General features: G+C 39.0%; 1 protein-coding gene across 6 annotated transcripts in view; it reads right to left on the reverse strand.

Moving 5' to 3' along the window:
* The window catches only part of TJP2 (tight junction protein 2), a 65,212-nt gene that overhangs the window by 18,483 nt on the left and 28,553 nt on the right, over window positions 1-18,176 (reverse strand). For 5 of the 6 annotated variants that reach the window (XM_052700696.1, XM_052700695.1, XM_052700692.1 and 2 more), the window contains 4 exons: window positions 5,875-5,928; window positions 3,510-3,634; window positions 1,544-1,646; window positions 280-850 (listed from right to left, as the gene is read on the reverse strand). In XM_052700696.1, the coding sequence (XP_052556656.1) occupies window positions 280-850; window positions 1,544-1,646; window positions 3,510-3,634; window positions 5,875-5,919 (844 nt within the window). In that variant the 5' untranslated portion in view covers window positions 5,920-5,928. Of the gene's footprint in view, window positions 1-279; window positions 851-1,543; window positions 1,647-3,509; window positions 3,635-5,874; window positions 5,929-9,731; window positions 9,819-18,176 lie in introns of those variants that run through there. The other variant, XM_052700690.1, reaches the window with a different exon arrangement.

The raw sequence follows: 18,176 nt of genomic DNA on the forward strand, positions 1-18,176 counted from the left end.
GAAAATAGAAAACCAAAGGACACAGAGGCTCAAAAAGACTCAAATGATGTGGGTGAACAGTTATTTGTACAAAGGCAAAGTCCAAAGTGCTGGGGGAAACAAACAAACAAACAAACAAACAATCACCAAAAACATCTGAGAATAAACTGAGAGAATAAGAAAACTTAAACAACCAGTGAAAAATCTCTATTTAAATTCTAAAGCAGAGAATATTTAAGTATCCCCGTTTCAAAAAAACCAACATGTTACATTAAAGTCAACCCCCCCTCCCACACCTACCTTCATTATGTTTGCCTTTTGTTAAGAGAACACTGATGGGTCCATTCTGATCCTGTGGTCCTAGGTACTCATGCTGATGGTGTGTTTCAGGTGAAGGACTACGAGAATGAAGCCTATCTCGACTTAGGCTCCTCACATATCTAGGATCAGGTTGAGATCCATATCTGTAACTGGCTGGACTGTAGTCTCCTCTGTAGTCCTGTCTGTAGCCACCGTCCCTGTCCACGCTTCTTCCCCTGCTCCGATCTCTGCCATAGTCTTGATCCAAGCTCCTGTCAATGCTCCTACCCCGACTTCGATCACGGCTGTAGCTACATTCCCTACTACGACCTCTGCTTCGGTTGTGCTCCCTGTCATGATCATCTCCATAGCTCTGATCCAGGCTGTTTCCCCAGCTTTGACTGCGCCCTCCATTGCCACTACGCCAGCTTCTTTCACTGTAGCCACTTCGAGCGCTTTTGCCATCAAATTCTGCGTGGTCATCCATTACATCTAAAGCTCTGTCCTCATAGTCAAGGGAAGGGCTTCTCCTCAAAGCAGCAGCCTGCACTTTCCGTGGTCTTTTCACAACCTATTCAGTGCAATACAAAACAAAGAAAGCAACTCCAACAGTCAGAAATTAACGTTTGACAAATGAAAAGTTCTTTACGTTTTGATCAGAGCTGGGGAAAAATAAAGAACCTTAAAACTCTGAAATACTGCAGTGCTGTACTTACAACAAATGAAGTTTATAGAATAACAAGCACATGAGATTATTTAGATGTACAGAAGAAATATTTACTAACAGGAAGTATAAAAATCAGAAGAATTAAAATAAAAACACACACACACAAAAGAACCACAAGAAACACATCAGTAACCATATTTTTTCAGGTCTGCAATACGTATGCTACTGAAAATGTGACAGCCCCTTCAAAACAACTATAGGTGCATGTCCCAAAGAAAGCCAATATGAAAACCAAATTCTTTGTATGCTGGACATCATTTTCTTCATATTATTATTTTATTTTATCCAAATAGCACTCATTACTAAAACTAAAGACTGAAGACAAATTTTATTCCCAGTTTTTCAGTAAGATAAATAACAGTGTCACAAAGTTAACTTCCATTTGCTTCACCTGCATAAACTAAAACAAAACCTTGTTTATTTACTTGTACATTCTACTGGGCAAAGGCTTGCTTTGCTTCACATATTTGCAGTCCATTTCATTGATTAACCAATCACACAGCCATTGCAGAATGAATATATTCACAACACACTTACAATGGTGGCCACTTTTCCACTTTTCCTAAGCTGCTGTACTGCAAAAGAATGTGGAACATTTTCCATTGGGGTCCCATTAACTATCACCACACGGTCATTTTCTCTGAAAAAGATGGGAGAAAGAGAGAAAAGTATTTTAGTCTTCATAAAAACACAAGAAGAAAACCTTCCTCCCCCACCTCCCGCTCAGGAATGAGGAGAAAGATGGATCAAAGAATTTCATTCACCTTAACAAGAACTTTTTCTTAAAAACAGTACTTGTTAGACAGACACTAACACCTGAGATTGCTACAAGAAGCTTTCAATATGTTTGATAACCAATTTGTGTAGAGTAGCATAATTTTGTATGCGTATTATTATGTCCTGCTTCAGTTAACTACCATAGCTTCAAGGCAGATTTTGATTTCTTTTGTTTTAAGAATATTCCTGACAACAATCAAACTTTCTATCATTTATTTATTAAGTTATTCGTTAACTCACCATCTTTCACACTTAGTGGTAGCTTCTTTTTCACAGCAGCATGCAAATTTCAAGATAGATTCAAACTCATGCACACAACAGTATTCATGCAAATCTAAACAAAAAGACTACTTTTGCACAATCTTCTGAAAGACTGCCATTCAAGCCCTGTCAATTCTGGAAGAACAAGACCAGGGGAAACCAAACCAAACTCACCTCCCTCAGAAAAACAAAACAAACAAACAAACAAGGCAAAAACCCAAAACGAAGCAAAACAAGCAGAAAGGCTCGGGTCAAAAAAGATTATAAATTCAACTTTTCAAACTTCCTGTGTGTGTCAAAGAGACCATTAGCATTTGGCCACCCACAGGAAACAAATCCATAACATGATAAATTAAAAATGTATCTTCTCAAAAGGCATTTCAAACCTACAAAGTGCAGGAGATAAAAAAAAATCACAACTCAACATATTACTTTTTTCTGGTGTTTACTCAGTTACTAACCTTACATAGCCTCAGTTCAAACAATTATTGGCTAATGTACCTGTTTTTCAGCTAGATAAAAGAGATTTTTAGTACCAATTATCTTCTCTACTCTGTAATCAAGTCACATCACAATCTTCTTTTTAAATAAGATTATATACTTTAAGCTTCTACTTGTAGAGCATTTCCTCTAACTCCTGAATGACTTTTGTGCCTCTTTTCATACCTTTCCAATTCCTTCTACTGAAAAAGTATGCCATTTTCTGTTCTGCAGTACTCATCTAGTCCTTCAGTAACCACTCAAATGTGAGAGCCTTTCCATTATCTTGCCAGATTTCTGTTTGAAAAAATGACCAGAACCTTCTCTTTTGAATTACTGTGCAGCATTATTACTCTTCTGAAGTTCATCAGATATTCTAGGATGAAAATCCAATCAGCAGTGGACTGGAAACTATTTCAGCCTATAGATTTAAAAATACTTCTCTGCAATAAATGTTGTCTCACCAAGGAAGATGTAATCTAAAAAACATTGGAATGCCTTTATTTCTTTGAAAATAATATTTAGCAAACAATTCTGTTTCTCTTCCCTCGCCTGTTATTACTTCTAGTACCTTAATGGTTGAGACCCTCCATTAGACTACCTGACTTAGGCCACTCTCATGAAAACTAATAAATGACCAGGAAGTATGTTTCCTGGAAGAAGAAGAACAGAACGAATGTTTTGAGATGCTAAGTATTTCTGTTGGTTCTGTAAAAGGCTTCCTAACGGAAACACACTGGCCATAAAAGCTTTTCAACACTACTGAAATTTATTTTCTTAGAAAACAGCAAAGAATAACAACCCCAGGTATTGTTGTTTTGTTTCGGTTTTTGTTTCCATTTAAAGCAGTCATCTAGGACTTCAAGAAATTATCAAATCTCAGTAGGACTAAATCACCAAGACATCAACCACAACTCTCTGGAGGTTTTAAGTATTCTACAGCCATGCTCCTAAAAATATGTCAAAGAAGTAAGAAATTGCTTACTGAAGTAATCCATCTGCTGGACCACCTGGGAGAACATCTGAAATGACTATTGAGGTTTCACCATTTTCAAAATGTGGGTTATCTCTGCCACCAGAAACTGCAATCCCAAATCCTCGTTTTGAATCCTTGGAAATAAAAACAAATACAACAAAACTCAATGCTACCAGCAGACATTTTGATAGAAAGAAGAGTAATGTGAATATTCTTACGATAGCACTCTATGCCAAATATAATAGTTGCATGAACAGTTGCAGAAACACACAATACTTCTAGATTTAAAAAGGAATAAAACAAACAAACAAAAAAATAAAAATAAAAAAATAAATCAATCCATGTAGCAAGGTAACATGTTCCCATGTTCCAAATCCTCAGTCTACACAGAACACTCTAAGTTGGAAGGGACTCACAAGGACACCGAGTTCAAATCCTAGCTCCACACAGGATCACCCAAAATTAAAGCCACATTTCTAAGAGCATTCTCCAAATGATTCTTGAACTCCAGCAGGCTTTGTGCAGGGCTTCTCTCTCATCTCCCAGTCTGTACATATACCCCAGGGATGCCTTGATCCCCATGCAGAACCCAGCACTTGTATTTGTTAAACTTCAACCCTGCGACGGTAATTAATTAAGCAGACTATTCACTAATTTTGCCAACATTTTGCTATACCATCCCACTAGGTATTCATGCCAAAGTTATTGTTGGATATATGGCTCTATTTTGTTAGGAAATCAGATCAGCATTTCTACTATGTCATCTTTATTAACTGTTATCTAGTCTTTCATTACTTATTTACTCCTCAACCAGGCTAAATAAGATCATGGCTGACTAGAAAAAACAGGCCAAAGTACTCATGAATTTTATACCCTCTCACTATTGAGTATTTTAAATAAGTAATTTAAGTTGAACCTGCTCTCATAGAAATGTCAGATCTGTAAACGCTCAAGTCTGGCATTCAAAAAAGGCAAGGAAGTACTTAACGAGATGTGAAGGAATCATACCTGTAACACTAAACCTGTTGTGCCAGCATAATTTAAATGTAGACAAGAACATGTGCACAAAACCATACATTTTATTTAACACACAGGTTGAATGCTATTAGCTACTCAGAAAAGACCCATTCCTTAAAACAAATGTGTATATATACACACACAAGTTATGCCACAGGAACATTTTAAATTTTAATTAACTTACACATGAAATAATTCACCAGATTAAAGCGGTACTTCTTCTACAACTCTACACGTGTATTTAATCACATGCCAGCTTGCACTCTATTAATGTCAATATTAAGAGATTATTTCTTCAAGGAAATAATGAAGCTTCACATTTTCCGCATCTTAGCTTTACAGGAAGCAGATTGGTGCTTCAAGTCAAAACAGTACAGAATTAAAACTAATTGTAGAACTCAATGGTAGTGCTTCAAACAGCATGCCCATGGCTCATACTGCTCAAGTGATACAGAGCTATCTCTGAATTAAAGATTTAATGCACATTTGCTAAGAACTCAATACTCGAAAAGCTGGGAATTTCAGGAACTAAGATCTTCTGCAGTGTTTCCCCTGTCCATGTCTGCAACATGAAAAACAATCCATCGCAGAAATTCACCCATAAAACCAGTTTTGTGAGGCGACTGTTTTACCTCAGGTCATTGAGTTCATTTCAATGTAGGACATATGAAAAACATTAATAGCATAGTACAGCCTGCTCACTGAACACAGATCACCAAAACAGCTGGGAAGACTACCAACACAGTTGAGCAACATATCCTGTACTGTATCGTGGTGGCTTAGCCCTTACAGAACTCACAAGCAAGAGACAGACTTTGTTTAACTCAAAAGGACTTGCAACATACCAATCATAACTTCATCTTTTCTTGAAAGTTAAAGCAACACTTGTACCTTGCACATTTTAGAAATTTAGATGAAGTACTTTACCACTAAATTCCACACTGGTTGACATGAAAGTATATACAAGCAAATCAGTGGAGATGTGTTCAACGATACTTAGAAAGCTTGAGCATTAATCACAACTGCAAGATAAAGCCATCTGCACTGTTTTTTAGGTTATTCAGTGACGAATTTTGCTATGTGGCTGTTGTGTAGTACATTAGACTGTTGTTACAAAGGCTTAATAAAAATAAATATAGCACTTAAGCAGTTAATTTAATGTAATTTTAACATTAAAAGCCACATTATAGTATGAGTAACTAGCAATTAAGCTTTGAAATGGAAAACATATCTAATTCGTACAACACATTAGTCATCCTCTGGGCTCAGATATGCTAATAACATTTATTGTGAAACATATTTAGGTATCAGCAGTACTAGTATGTCCAAAAGCCAAAAAATATTAACAGGCACTCACCTTTTGTAAGGTCACAGTGTACTGTTCCCATATCAGCTCTTCCATGCCTGGGGCCTGTTGCACACAGAAACCAATTAGCAAAACAAAAAGCATACAACTACCTAGACTGTTAAATACCCACTAAAACACAGATGTAAACATAATATATTTATTATAAGCATTTGATATAATTAGTAAGAAACATGTGCATTTCATTTAATGATGGCTTATTTAAAAATGGAAAAAAATATCTAAAGGTTCCGGTTGACAGAATTCCTTCAAATTTCACTGATTCAACAGTTCATTCTAATTTTCAGAAAAGCTTCTTTTAGCATAAGTAGTTAATTCAAATCACACTGCCATGGTATAATCCTGATTCAAAGAACACAAACTGAGTATCTCTCCATTTCAACATATCACAAGATCAGTAGTTGAAACTGAGAATATTAAAAACCAGTGAGCCTTCAGATTTTTCCTCTTGTTTGCCTGGAAATGGCAAAATGCTAAATCCACTGAGTTATACAATTGAATATTTAGATTCTCCAGCTAAAATTTTATTTTACAGAAAAACAGTGTATCTCTACATAGCACTACTATATCCATTTCCATGACGCTTCTCAGATGTCTATTTTTCAATTTTTTTTTTCTTTCCACATTTCCAATATAAACTGATCCTGAATGGGTCTGTTTACCTTATGTGATATAACCTGAAATCTTTCCAACTTAAAGTAAAATACAAAATAACTACTCAGTAGTGGTGCATCATATGGTGCTAGCTCCTTCACTGCCTGGCCTTGAAATGAGGAGAAAAAAACAAACCACAGTATTTGACACTAAAAACTTTTCAATTCAAAACACAGAGCATTCATTTGCAAAAGAAAAATTCAGGTTCTTCATGAGAATGTGCATGTATGCTGAAGTCAAAGTTTTATTTGTTTTTACTACTAAAAATAGAGCTTTCTCTAGGTAGGATATGAGTTCCTGAGGAAGCAAAAGCCGTATTAGAAACTCAGTTTTGACTTAGTTGTCCTTTGAAAGGCTTTAAAGGGATTACTGGTGACAGCACTAGCCCCAAAAAAAGGAGAAGATGTCACACACAATGGATATGCCTGTGCTTTAAAGCATCCCTCATTTTTCCAGAGCAAATGTTTTTGGGCAGTCAGTAGCAATTTAGCAAGCCATGGATGCTGTTTCTCAAATGCAGAGAATCCCATGATGTATTCTTCCAGTGGAAGTTTCGAACACCACCAAGTAGAATGAAGCATTCCTACCAGGAAGTTCACAACACCAAACAACACTAAATGTGCACCAATACTTTTCTCCTCCAAAATGGACACTATCCAGTTTCTAAGACTAAGGTTCTAAGAGTCTAACCAAAAACACATGTAGCACATCTGTTAAGAGAATGACTTAAACTGAAATTAACGCAAGTGAGTACTCCTCAACTTCTACTTGTCTAGAATGAGCGGCATTTGTAACTTCCTATTAAAATGTATATATCTACTGCCAGAGAGTTACTCTGCTGAAGCATACAGTGAAATTATTTTCTCTCATATTTTTTCATATTTCTGTGATAGCAATTTACATGCCTAACCCTTCAGCAAGCTGACAGAGAACCATCTCACGACACAGATTCCCTTACACAGAGACATCCTGTAGACTAAAAAAATAAAAAAATCTCCTTATCTACATGTTTTTTCTGATCTGCTATGAGAAACAGAAGCACTGTTTGACACTTGCTTGTCCAGCATGTACGAAAATTGATAGTTTAGCTACTACTGACCGTCAGTTATACCATTACTGTCCTACTTTTCTATATGGTACCTTCAAACTTTGCGGTCTGTGCTGAAGAAAGGCCTCAGTCATTTAAATTACAGTCGGCTTCACTGAAGAGAATTTTAGAAATGAAATGGGATCAAATGACTGGTAACATTTAAAGGACAAGCAGTCAAGTTCAGATTTTGTGGACAGGTAGATGGAAAATCTTTTCTATCTCTCTTACTTCATACAAGCCCAAACAACTTACGTATGTGGCAAGAGCATCTTTTAAATTCGATTTACACTGCCTGCAGTCCTTACCAATGCTACTTACCAGCCCAACACACTGCTGAGACTGGCTCTGTTCAAACAAAAGTAAGGCAGGCAGACTGCCCTTATGGGCAGAGGGCAGTACACAGACCCTCCTCTTCCAGCATCTCTAACTTTGAGCCTTCTGATATTCTATCTGTAAAAAGATGGTCTGAGAAATGACTGCTTGTTAAGTGAAATGCTGCAGCAAAGGGATTAAGTAAAGGAGAATAAAGATACTGGGAGAGGATCCATAAGTAGGAAAAAAATGAGCTTACAGGAATTTCCTTCACCAAAACAATGGCTCTAGTGAATTGTGTAGTAAAACCTCACACCCGAGACAAGAGATGCATCATGTAGCAAATGTATACAAAACTAACACAGGTAAGTATTTGCTCTGACAAACAAGTCTCGTGATATCTGGTCATAAAAACGAACAGTAGGAAAGGAAAAGAACTAGTGCCTACAGATACTACAGTTATGATCCTGTAGGATGTCAAGCCAACAGCATCATCTCATCTGTGCCCAGAAAATGTGCCTTAAAATATCAGTTGTGATCTTCACACACCTCCTGTGTAAATCTGGGGGAGGGGAAGGCAAGGGAATTTTTAGCCTGAAACTTATTAAACAGAAGACACTTGAATAATTCATTTTTAAATTTGTAATTAATATGTTTTCAGAAACCGGTCCTTGGGAAATTGACTCTCAGTTGCTGTATACCATATTAGTAAAGGAAAGTACATTATGTACTTGCAAAGCTGATTTTGTGCAACATAATTACCACGACAGCAGGACCAGCTCTGCCATACTGATAAAGCCATTCAGGCTCTGCAACACAGTTCAGAGAACTGAATGGTCACCTTGGAAGCCTGTAAGGCAAAAAAACACATCTGTACTCCCTCAAATCTCTCAGCAGTAATCCCTTTAACATTATAAAAAAATACTGCTGCATGCCATTGCCACGATACTAACTGATACTGACAGTTTACTGGGGAAGACTAAAAGGAAGGAAGAGACTACAAATGCTAAAAATCACCAGCCAAGGACTTCCAAAGCTATGGTTATAAGTCTCCACCAGAATAACAAAGTTCCTGTGTTCCACACCTAATGACACGACTGTCCTCCGTCTGCATCACGTGATGGGTTACAAAAATCTCTCATCATCCTAGCCAATTTCTTTGCTCTTTGTCTCTAGGGAAACAAGAAAGGATCTGAACAGCCTGGACATCCCTTGTACAATTGCCATTTCAATGCAAGATCACACACAGAAACACTGGAGAAAGAAAGGCAGGCAAAACAGTGAGGATTCCGCGTCCAGTAACTGCTAGTAATTGTTTTGCAAGGTTTTGCACAGATAGCAGGATAGCTACAGGATAGCTGCAGGAAGTGTGAACTGTCATTAGCTAGTCTAAATTCATTAGTGACTAAAGTCAGTCAATTTCTATTGAGAACACTGCAGTCAGGATTTGCTTAAATCTGCCTAATTCTGAACACTAAAACGACAGGCGCTTTCAAAATGCCCAATACAGACCACTTGAGAGAATCTGTGGCAGGAAACAGTTCAGAGTTAAAAAAAAATAATCTGTGAGCTACAAACAGCAACTCCCATTGACATTCATCTGCGATTTATGCAATTACTTGCAACTCAGAGATGGCCCCAGGCAGCTTCTTCCAGAAAACCACCACCAGAAGACCTGCCACCACAATCATCAGGCTGTGAAAGTGAGCTGGAGGGGAGAAGGAGACACAAGGCACGCGGGGGGGTGGGGGGAGGAAAGACCCAGAGCAAGATGCAACAAAAAGCAACTCACGTGTCCCCTTAAAATCCTCAACTTTTTGACTGCATGTGACCACATTCTCTGCAGAGCTTGCGCTGTCTTCATTGTCAGGGGATATGGTCTGTTCAGGGACGCCGTGCATCCTGGTCTTTTCATCTGTTTCTACCACTCCACACGGTTATGTAATTCTAATACAATAGTGGCCTACATACTAGAACAAATCCTGCTGTTCGTTTCGCACAGAAATGCATCAAAACCACAGCAGGGAAATCTACTCAGAGTTTTAGCAACTCTCGCTGTAAGAGGCCTCAGGGAAAGAAAAGAAAAAAAAAAAAGACTACCCCCTTGATTTTTAAAATAATAGGGATAGTTGTTATTTTAAGTGTCAGAAACAGATCAAAACATAGCCAGCTACTCTTTTTACAAGCACATTTTGGTTCCCTCCCATCACGAACATATCTGAAACTTTAAAGAAACAGGGTACTAGCGACTTTTAAGACAAAGGCACAGAGAAGCACAGTGAAGCTTACTTGAAAGTTACATTCTGATCATAACACTGTATAGCAAGAATTACCACTTGACTCCCATTATTTTGCATTTTGCATTTTAAACTGTGTTTAACAGCCTCTATCAAGTCTCAACAATTTAACTACTGGACCCAGGAAGTACTTAGGCAGAAGTAATTGTAAACATGCAAGTAATTCCTTCACCTGCACATGTATAATTAGATTTAAACACTTCCAGAACTAACATTTAAAAATATCCTGGGGATATGACTCTAGCAAGAAAAATAGAAGCAACTTGCTAATAACCACGAGTAGCAGATATTAAATGTCTGATGGAACAGGAAGTAAAATTGTCATAATAAGCTGATCATATAGCCCAAAAGATGACTTTACTGGAAAATACGTCAGGCTATCATTTCCATCTACTCCACACAAAGGGTGTGAACTTAAACCGTAACCAGAGTTTTCCCCCAGACTTCATGCAAGTCTCACAGGCTGTTTAAAATGTGAAACAGACAGGAACATATAGCAACACAGTGCACTACGCAATACTAAGTGGAAAACCCCATCTACAAGTTGCGTTTCTTCTCCAGATGGGTAGTTCTAACTGCTGAAAGTGAACATTCAATTGAGAAACCTGGAGTGGAAGGTTTTTCCCTCACAGGACTGAATTCTGCATCCTGTGTTTCAACTGTATCCTGCCAATCTTTGGCAATTCCTTGCACTAGCCAGCAGAAGTACATCACACAGAGGTTTGTGCTGTTCAGCAGCCTCTGGGTAGGCCTCTGCTGCCAGAGCACCTGAGTGGATGGAGGACTTGGCACTGGAGCCTGGTCAAAACAGTGGAGAATCTTCATCAATGCATTTAAAGGAAAATAATCATTCTGCAGAACAAACTCACATTCAACACTTCTAAAACCACATTTTCATCTATTTATTTAAAGAAAAGTGTCAATAAGAAGAAACAAATGTAAAGATGTAGTGGAGATGCCTCTATCCCTGTCCTTGCTCACCTGTTCTCCTCACCGCCCTGACAACGCTTCCACAGCACTCCAAACTCTGAATTTAAAAAGTAGCATGAAACAAACACCCCCATTTCCAGACAGGGAAGATGTGGTAAAGAAAAACAGCAAAGCATTCACCATAAGTTAAGGTCTTTATAACAACAGCCTTTCTTCTTTGGTTTTGGTCTGTTCTCTCCTCTAAAGGAAAAGGAGAAAGCAGATGGATTTTCTCTAGCAACACTTACAAGAGTAATGGGAATAAATAAAAATCTAGCAGTCTAGAAATATCACCACAAATGTAAGAATTTTTTCTTGCACAGTCACAACAGCAGCTTTCAAGTGGCCAGTGAGTTAAGAGAAAGTTGCTGCCTTATGCAATTGGATTTCATTTTGGGAGAAAACAATTTCTGGAGGACAAGAGTTCTTCAATTTAACTTTTCTAAGTGAGATGGAAAGCTATCTTTTTAAAAAACAAAACAAAACAAACAAACAAAAACCATTGGCCAAGCAGATCTATGATACCTGCATTTAATTATATAATCAGCACTCTATTTTTACTTTACCTGCATGACTCTTTGCAAAGACTAAAGGAGACTAACTAAGGCCTAGCTACACACTCAGCACAAGATTACAAATGCAAGCATAAGCCTATGACATTTCACATCTACCTGATATTTATAACAATATACATTTTAAATTGAAGTTCCTTTTGGGAGGAGGAAAAAAAAAAAAAAAAAAAAGCATTCAATTCCAAGCAGTGAACAACACCTTGGTTCTCTGTCTGTTTCGACAGTGAAGAGTTTGTGAGTCCTGCAGGGATAAATAAACTAAAAACTAAACGAGACGACCTGTCCTAAAAAACAGTGTTAGAAGACAAAGAGAGCTTCCAGAATTCTGCAGAGCAACTTCAGAATTTCACAACATTCTGATAACAGTGTGTGATAAGAGCAGACAGGTGGTGATGTATCATAGCTGTTTTGATATGTTCGCAGCATGCCTGGCCTCAAAGGCTGTAGACTGTAAAAGATGATTACAAAAAGAATCATGTAACATAAACAGTGTATCCAGAGCCTACCAAATGTTTGTAGTAACCACAGTGAACAAATCACCACAAAGTCTGAAAAGAAATGGCATTTTCATCAAGCATTTCCCCATGCAGTAAGGATGCCACTCAAGCCACTTTGAAGTAAGAAGGCTCCAACTTAGTTATTCTCATCAAATGCCTGCATATGGTAAGGAAGATCTATGATCAGAATCTAGAAGGATGGGAAACACCATTTATCCATATATCTTTTATAATAAAGCTAACAGAGCAGTTGCTCAGAGAAGCTGTATTGCCCCACCCCTGGAAATATTCAAGGCCAGGCTGGATCGTGCCCTGGGCAGTCTGAGCTGGTGAGTGGCAGCCCTGTCTGTGGCAGGGGGCTTATTTAAAGTACCCAACCCACTACATGAAAACAGCCATTTTATAACAGTAAATGTCTCACATTAAAGTAAGAAAAATGATAGAAAATGGTTTGGAAACAATAACCACTTGGAGTAACTCTCAACTGTTCTTCATCAAGGCACAAACTCTTTTTTTCCCCCTAGTCATGAGAAAGAAATTCATAAAACGGACAACTCCACATTAAAAGATACTCTGTACTCAGGATCATCAGTTCTACTTTCACATTTGAGTAAAATTAAGATGGCTGCTATCACCAGGACACAGGAGCTTTGAAAAAAAAAAAAAAAAAAAGCAATCCCTGTCACTTACTATACGTGCAAGAATACCTACAGTTCAGCACTGAAGTGACATTCTTTAAAAAAAAATTCTTTCATGTGGAAAGAAGCAGTACAACAATTCTTTCCTTTCCAGTTAAAGTCTATTAACAGAATCGTGGAATCACCAAAGCTGGAAAAGATCTCTAAAATCATCTATTCCAACCATTCTCTAACCACCTACGCCCACTAACCATGTCCCTCAGTGCCACATCTGTACCCTTTTCTGGAACACCTCCAGTGTTCCATCACCTCCCTTGGCAGCATGTGTCAATCAGTTATCACTGTTTTGGATCAGACGTTTTTCCTAATATCCAATCTAATATCCAACAATTTCATTCCCAATCTGCCTCATTTCTCCTCATGTCCTGCCTTTGGGTTTCAGGATGTAAAGTCGCATGTTGTGCGTGTTACAAAAATGTACTTTGCCACAGCGTATAGTAACTTCTCTTGTAACAAGTGAAGTGCACAGAACATGTGTATTATTAGATTTCTTACGAGGAATATTTTCACAAAAATGCATTTAGGTGTTATAATCTTAAGGGAAAGGTTATCTAAAAAGAATTGTTTAAACAGGTATAAATGAAGCATTGTTGTGCTGATGATGGACACTATCTCACTCTCCCTCCACAAAGGAACAGGGGTATAAAATATAATGAAAAAAGGCTCAAAATTAAGAATAAGGAGATCACTCACCAATTATTGTCATGGATAAAACACACTCAGTGTAGGAAGACTAATTTATTCCTTATTACTAACAGATTAAAGCAGTGAGAACTAAAGGCAAACAAAAACACTCTCCCTTCCCAACCCCACCCTCTCATACCTCATTCCCAGGCTGTGCAGGAAAACAGGCAATCGGGGCTGCAGTCAGATCACAGTGTTTGCTGCTGTTGCTCCTTCATGGTCACTCCCTTTTCCCGTTCCACTCAGAATCCCTCCCACAGGATGCCATCCTTCCCAAAGTGACCCTGAATGGGCTTCCCACAGACTGCAGCTCTCTGAGCACTGCTCCAACGTGCCTCTGTACCACAGGGCTCACCCTTCAGGGGTGGATTTCTCCAGCATGGATCCCTCCAGCCCTCCTGCCCCACCCCTCCATGGGTTGCAGCTTCAGCCCGGAGCTTCTCCTGCAGGGGCTCTGGCCTCCTTCAGGCCTTGTCCACTGCCATATCATAGGCTCCACCATGGCTGCACATGGAGATCTGCTCTGCATGGTACCCACAGGCTGCTGGAGGACAGCCTGATCCACCATGAGCCCCTCCTGGGCTTCAGGGGGAGCCCATGCACATGCTGCTGCTTTTGCACTGACCATGGTGCTTGCAGGGCTGTTTCTCTTGCATTTACTTACTCCTTTTTCTCACTGCGTCTGGCGCGGTGTTTTAGCCCCTCTCAAATACATTATCTCTGAGTATAATCAGCATCACTTATTGCTCAGCTCTGTCCAGCAGCAGGTCCCTTTTAGAGAAGCTGAAGCTCTGATCTAACAAGAGACAGACCACGTGCTGCCAAAACCTGAATGCATAAGCCCAGTGCAAGCATAAATTTTCTAATCACTTCTTCTTCAGATTTGATACATTGAACAGTACTGTACAAAAACCAGCCCCTTAAGATACTCACAGAGAAGTTGCTGAAATACCAGCTGGATGAGTAAAGTGATCAGAAAATGGTTAATGGCTGGACCCAGAGGACAATGGTCAGCAGCTAGAGGCCAGTAGCAAGCAGAGTACCCCAGGGGTCAGTAAATGGGTCTAGTCCTATTTAACACTTTAATTAATGATCCGGAGAATCAGGCAGGGCACACCCTCAGTAAATATATTGATGTCAGAAAACTGGTGAAGTTGCTGATTCAACAGAAGGTGGCAACTTCTTATCTCTCATCTCCGCTCCTTCAGTCTCTTTTCCATGTTCTTCCCTGCTTCCTTTCCCTTCTCCACTGGGCTACCTTATCAAGACATTTTCCCTTATATCCTAAATTTTAACTGTTTCCCTCCCTGAGATTGTATTTGATAAGATTTGGGTGGACAGTTGAGTATTGTAGTCATATGTGTTTAACACATCCTTCTTACAGCTCATTAGCATACAGAGGAGTGTTAACTTTAATATTAATGTCATGGTTAATAAAGCAAAAGGTCTCACGCTGTGCAAAACAGCCCTCAAGATTCTGTGCTGAAACATTACATGCTTATTTCTACAACTTCAAGCCAAAAGAGGACCGTCCTGCTCCTTTAAGACTCTCCTTTTACTGCTTTTTATGCCTACCTCACAGGTGTCCATCCTGAAGGTTTTCACATGAGATAAGCAAGCATCAGTGTGAAAAACCCACAGACTAGGACTGTTCAGCCTGGAGAAGAGGATGCTCGGGAGAGATCTTAGATATGAGTGTGTATAAATACTTGAAAAGAGGGTCCAAAGGGGACAAAGTCATGCGGTTCTCAGTAGAGCTCAATGCACAGACAAGAGGCAACGAGCACAAACTAAAACACAAGAGGTTCCCTCCAAACACCTGGAAATACTTTTTCCACCATGCATGAAAGGGAGCACTGGCACAGTCTCCCCAGAGAAGCTGCAGTCTCCTCCCTAGAGATCTTTAGAAGGACATGGTCCTGGGTAGCCTACTCTGGATGCCCTGCTTGAGTAATGAACTTGGACCAGATGGACCCACAGATTCTCCTTCCCACCGAAGCCATTTTGTGATTTTATGAAACAAAACTGATTTTTCATGCAAAATAAGTGATGACTTGAAAAGTTTTTCTTAATCATATTTTATTGAAAAGTTACACTATTCATTTGTTATGGTTTGTAAATTCTGTCTGCAAAAGCACTGGCAAACACCATGTGAGTACCACAAGCCCATTCTAGGCATTCAAAGAGCAATCTCTACTTTTTAAGTTGCATGAAAACTTTTGAAACTATCAAATAAAGAACGTTTACTGATGGTGTAAATTTTTTTGACATTACTGCTTTCAGGAACAGTCTGAAGCCAGTAAGACAGCAATGCCCATGGCCATTGCTTTACACTGTGCTCAGCAATATTTCGTTATGGATTCTGCTTTACTCCTTCTTCAAAATTATCCGAGCCCAAATCTAGTCAGCTGCAGAGTAGTTCGGGCCTCTGAACTTCAAGTCAATAGCCTTTCCACCGAAACACTGGCGAAAGAAGCACGCACACAGACCTCCTCCTTGTCTATCAATGGAAAGCTTCATACCAAAACCAGCATGTGAAACAAGAAAACAGGAACAAACTTTCCCATACTTAGAAAGTTTTGCCTGGCTAATAGATGGGGCAAAAGGTTTTGAGGTTGCAGAACTTGCATTCATTTCCACACCTCTTGTGTTACCAACACTCCAAACACTCTCCAGTCTGAAATCTGAACTAGAGTCCAGTGCTATTTCAGAACTCAATAGATCAAGGACAATAGAACTGTTCATCAGGCTACTGGGAGCACTAAGCACCAAACACATCCATGTCCCATTTATACTGTTGCCCTGCAATTAACATTCACACTGCACCACCACAGATCTTCCAGTAGATAATTTCTATTAAAAAAAAAATAAATCCAAATAAGATGAGGAAAAGCTAGATATATGCACAACACCTTGATTGATCCAGAGTTTTGACAAGTTGTGCTCTTTTTAATTCAAAAGTAGTAGCATTTTGATTTCAAGTATAAAAACTCCTGAACAAAACCAGGGAGGTTCTACATACAAGAATCTGTGCAATGCATGCATTAGTCTCATTTGGAAAAAAATATTTACTGCTTTTCATGGGGCTTTTTACATGTCAATGCCAATAGGAAAATTGTTTAAAGCCTAACATTCACCGATTATACTGAAGTTTCAGAAAGGCCAACCACTTTGAGGTGACAAAAAAAAAAAAAAAAGGTTTTTTTCCAAAAGTATTCTGAGTTCAGGTCACCTTACAAATAGCCAATAAATACCCCACATATTTTTGTTTATTTGTTTATTTTCTTAAGGTGCTTTCTTCTGCTCCGGCTCACGAAGGTTTCTGTTTCACCGGAAACGAGCATCCTTAGAAGGAATTCAAGCTGACGAGTCGTTCCTGCAAAATGTCGACAGCCCATGAGAGCTAACAAATGACAGCGCCCAGCCGCACTGCGAGCCGTACGCTCAGTTAACCCGCAGAGCCACTAGGTGGCGCAGTGGCCCTGTAACAGAGGCCCGCGCGGTTCACTTTCTGCGCAGAAAGTTGAGCAATTGCTCTGAGGAGCGCAACCTCAGACTGTCACTTTTGCACTGTGCTCACCGCCAAGAGCAAGGTTTGTTATACTATTTATGTATCAGAGTATGTTGGCATTTCTGTGATTTTCAGATAGTCACAGAATCGTGTGAGTTGGAAGGGACCTGTAAAGGTATCTCGTCCAACGTCCCAGCAGTGAACAGGGACACCTACGGTGAGATCAGGTGCTCAGATTCCCATCTGGCCCGACCTTGAGTATCTCCAGAGATGGGGCATCCACCAGCTAACTGCTCAACCTGTGCCAATGCCTCACCACTTCTATTGTAAAAAACTTATTCCTTACGTCCAATCTAAATCTCCCTTCTTTCAGTTTGAAACCATTTCCCCTTGTCCTGTCACCACTGATCCCTTTTTCTTTTATAGCCCCTTTTTGGAACCTGAAATTCTGCTGTCATATCACCCAAGAGCCTTCTCTTTCCTGGGCTAAACAGCCCCAGTTGGCTCAACCTGTCCTTGTAGGTGAGGTATTCCATTCTTTCCATCAAAAAAAGAAAAGGGGAAAAAAAAAAAAAAAATGGGACAACTAACATCTTTTGGGCCAAAATCCCACTTTTTTTTTTTTTTTTTCCCAGATTAAAAATGACAGGAATATTTCCATTGAAACAAGTTGTTACATGTTGTTTGTTTTCTTAAATCTCAATTTTTAGGAACACATATTATCAGACAAACAGACGTTCGATTTTTCAAAATCCCTGCTTCATTAACTCACTTTCCTCCACAATTACTTCCAGGATGAATGGTAAAGTTCATTCAAATAGTAATTAAGTAAGTAAGTAAGTAAATAAGTAAATTATCTATCTGTCTATCTATCTATCTATCTATCTATCTATCTATCTATCTATCTATCTATCTATCTATCTATCCCCAAGAGGTTTTTGTTCTGAAAAGAGAGAATTGCCTGGGACTCTGGAGATCATGTCAACATACAACCTTTCAACACCACCAA

Source organism: Tympanuchus pallidicinctus, unplaced genomic scaffold (genome assembly GCF_026119805.1).
Source record: "Tympanuchus pallidicinctus isolate F22 unplaced genomic scaffold, pur_lepc_1.0 scaffold4, whole genome shotgun sequence".
Lineage (NCBI taxonomy): Eukaryota > Metazoa > Chordata > Aves > Galliformes > Phasianidae > Tympanuchus > Tympanuchus pallidicinctus.